Here is a 1,310-nt window from a genome sequence, read left to right as displayed (position 1 = left end):
ACATTTGGACATTTATTGCCCTCATTATTCTCAAACCATTTTCTTCTTACTTGGGGCTCTCAAAACGGAGTGAAACAATCAGCCATGTGTGGTGTACCTTAAATAGGGGGTGTCCCTAGTGAATGTGATTCGGGAAAGTCATTCAAATCAGATGACGTTCCAAGTTTATGAGGTGACAAGATTGCAAAGCAGATGTTAATAAAACACCCTGCATTTCATTTAGAACCATGTAGAGAACCCCAAATGGTCAGAGCTTTTCTTCGATTGCTCAGTACCAAGGAGATTCCTCCCTGGCTGCCCAGGCCCTCCGGACATCAGAGAGTGATGGCATCAGAGAGTGATGACATCAGAGAGTGATGACATCAGAGAGGACCTCAGAAAGCCTTCTGAGCTCCTGCAAGTGAAACATGGTCAGGGCCAATCAGACTTCCCCTGTGATGGGGTTCCTTCTCCTGGGTCTCTCAGCCCACCCAGTGCTAGAGAAATCCTTCTTTGTGCTCATCTTGCTGATGTACCTGGTGATCCTGCTGGGCAATGGGGTCCTCATCCTGGTGACTGTGACTGACTCCCGGCTGCACACACCCATGTACTTCTTCCTGGGGAACCTCTCCTTCCTGGACATCTGCTACACCACTTCCTCCGTTCCTCTGGTTCTGGATGGTTTCCTTACTCCCCGGAAAACCATCTCCTTCTCAGGCTGTGCGGTGCAGATGTTTCTCTCCTTCGCCATGGGAGCCACAGAGTGTGTGCTCCTGGGCATGATGGCGTTTGACCGCTACATGGCCATCTGCAACCCCCTTAGGTACCCTGTGGTTATGAGCAAGGCTGTCTATGTGCCCATGGCTGCTGGCTCCTGGGCAGCTGGATGCACCACCGCTATGGTGCAAACATCCCTGGCAATGCGACTGCCCTTCTGTGGGGATAATGTCATCAACCACTTTGCCTGTGAGATCCTGGCTGTCCTGAAGTTGGCTTGCGCTGACATCTCCATGAATGTGATCAGCATGGGGGTGGCCAATGTGATCTTCGTGGGAATCCCAGTGCTGTTCATTTTTGTCTCCTATGTGTTTATCCTTGCCACCATCCTGAGGATCCCCTCAGCAGAGGGAAGGAGAAAGGCCTTCTCCACCTGCTCGGCCCACCTCACGGTGGTGGTTGTGTTCTATGGGACCATCCTCTTCATGTATGGAAAACCCAAGTCTAAGGATCCACTGGGGGCAGACAAGCAGGATCTTTCAGACAAACTCATCTCCCTCTTCTACGGGGTGGTGACCCCCATGCTCAACCCCATCATCTACAGCCTGCGGAAC

The 1,310-nt window shown here is 51.7% G+C and overlaps 1 protein-coding gene across 1 annotated transcript; it reads left to right on the top strand.

Moving 5' to 3' along the window:
• Positions 1-407: 407 nt before the first annotated feature.
• On the top strand, positions 408-1,310 carry LOC101653900 (olfactory receptor 13C7-like; the record flags this gene model as incomplete). Its single annotated transcript, XM_004712460.1, has 1 exon — positions 408-1,310. A coding segment is annotated over exon 1 (903 nt), but the record flags the coding sequence as incomplete, so codon positions are not given.

Source organism: Echinops telfairi, unplaced genomic scaffold (assembly GCF_000313985.2).
Source record: "Echinops telfairi isolate 266 unplaced genomic scaffold, ASM31398v2 ScPeMD7_25;HRSCAF=90, whole genome shotgun sequence".
NCBI lineage: Eukaryota > Metazoa > Chordata > Mammalia > Afrosoricida > Tenrecidae > Echinops > Echinops telfairi.
This window is presented reverse-complemented; position numbering and strand designations above follow the sequence as displayed.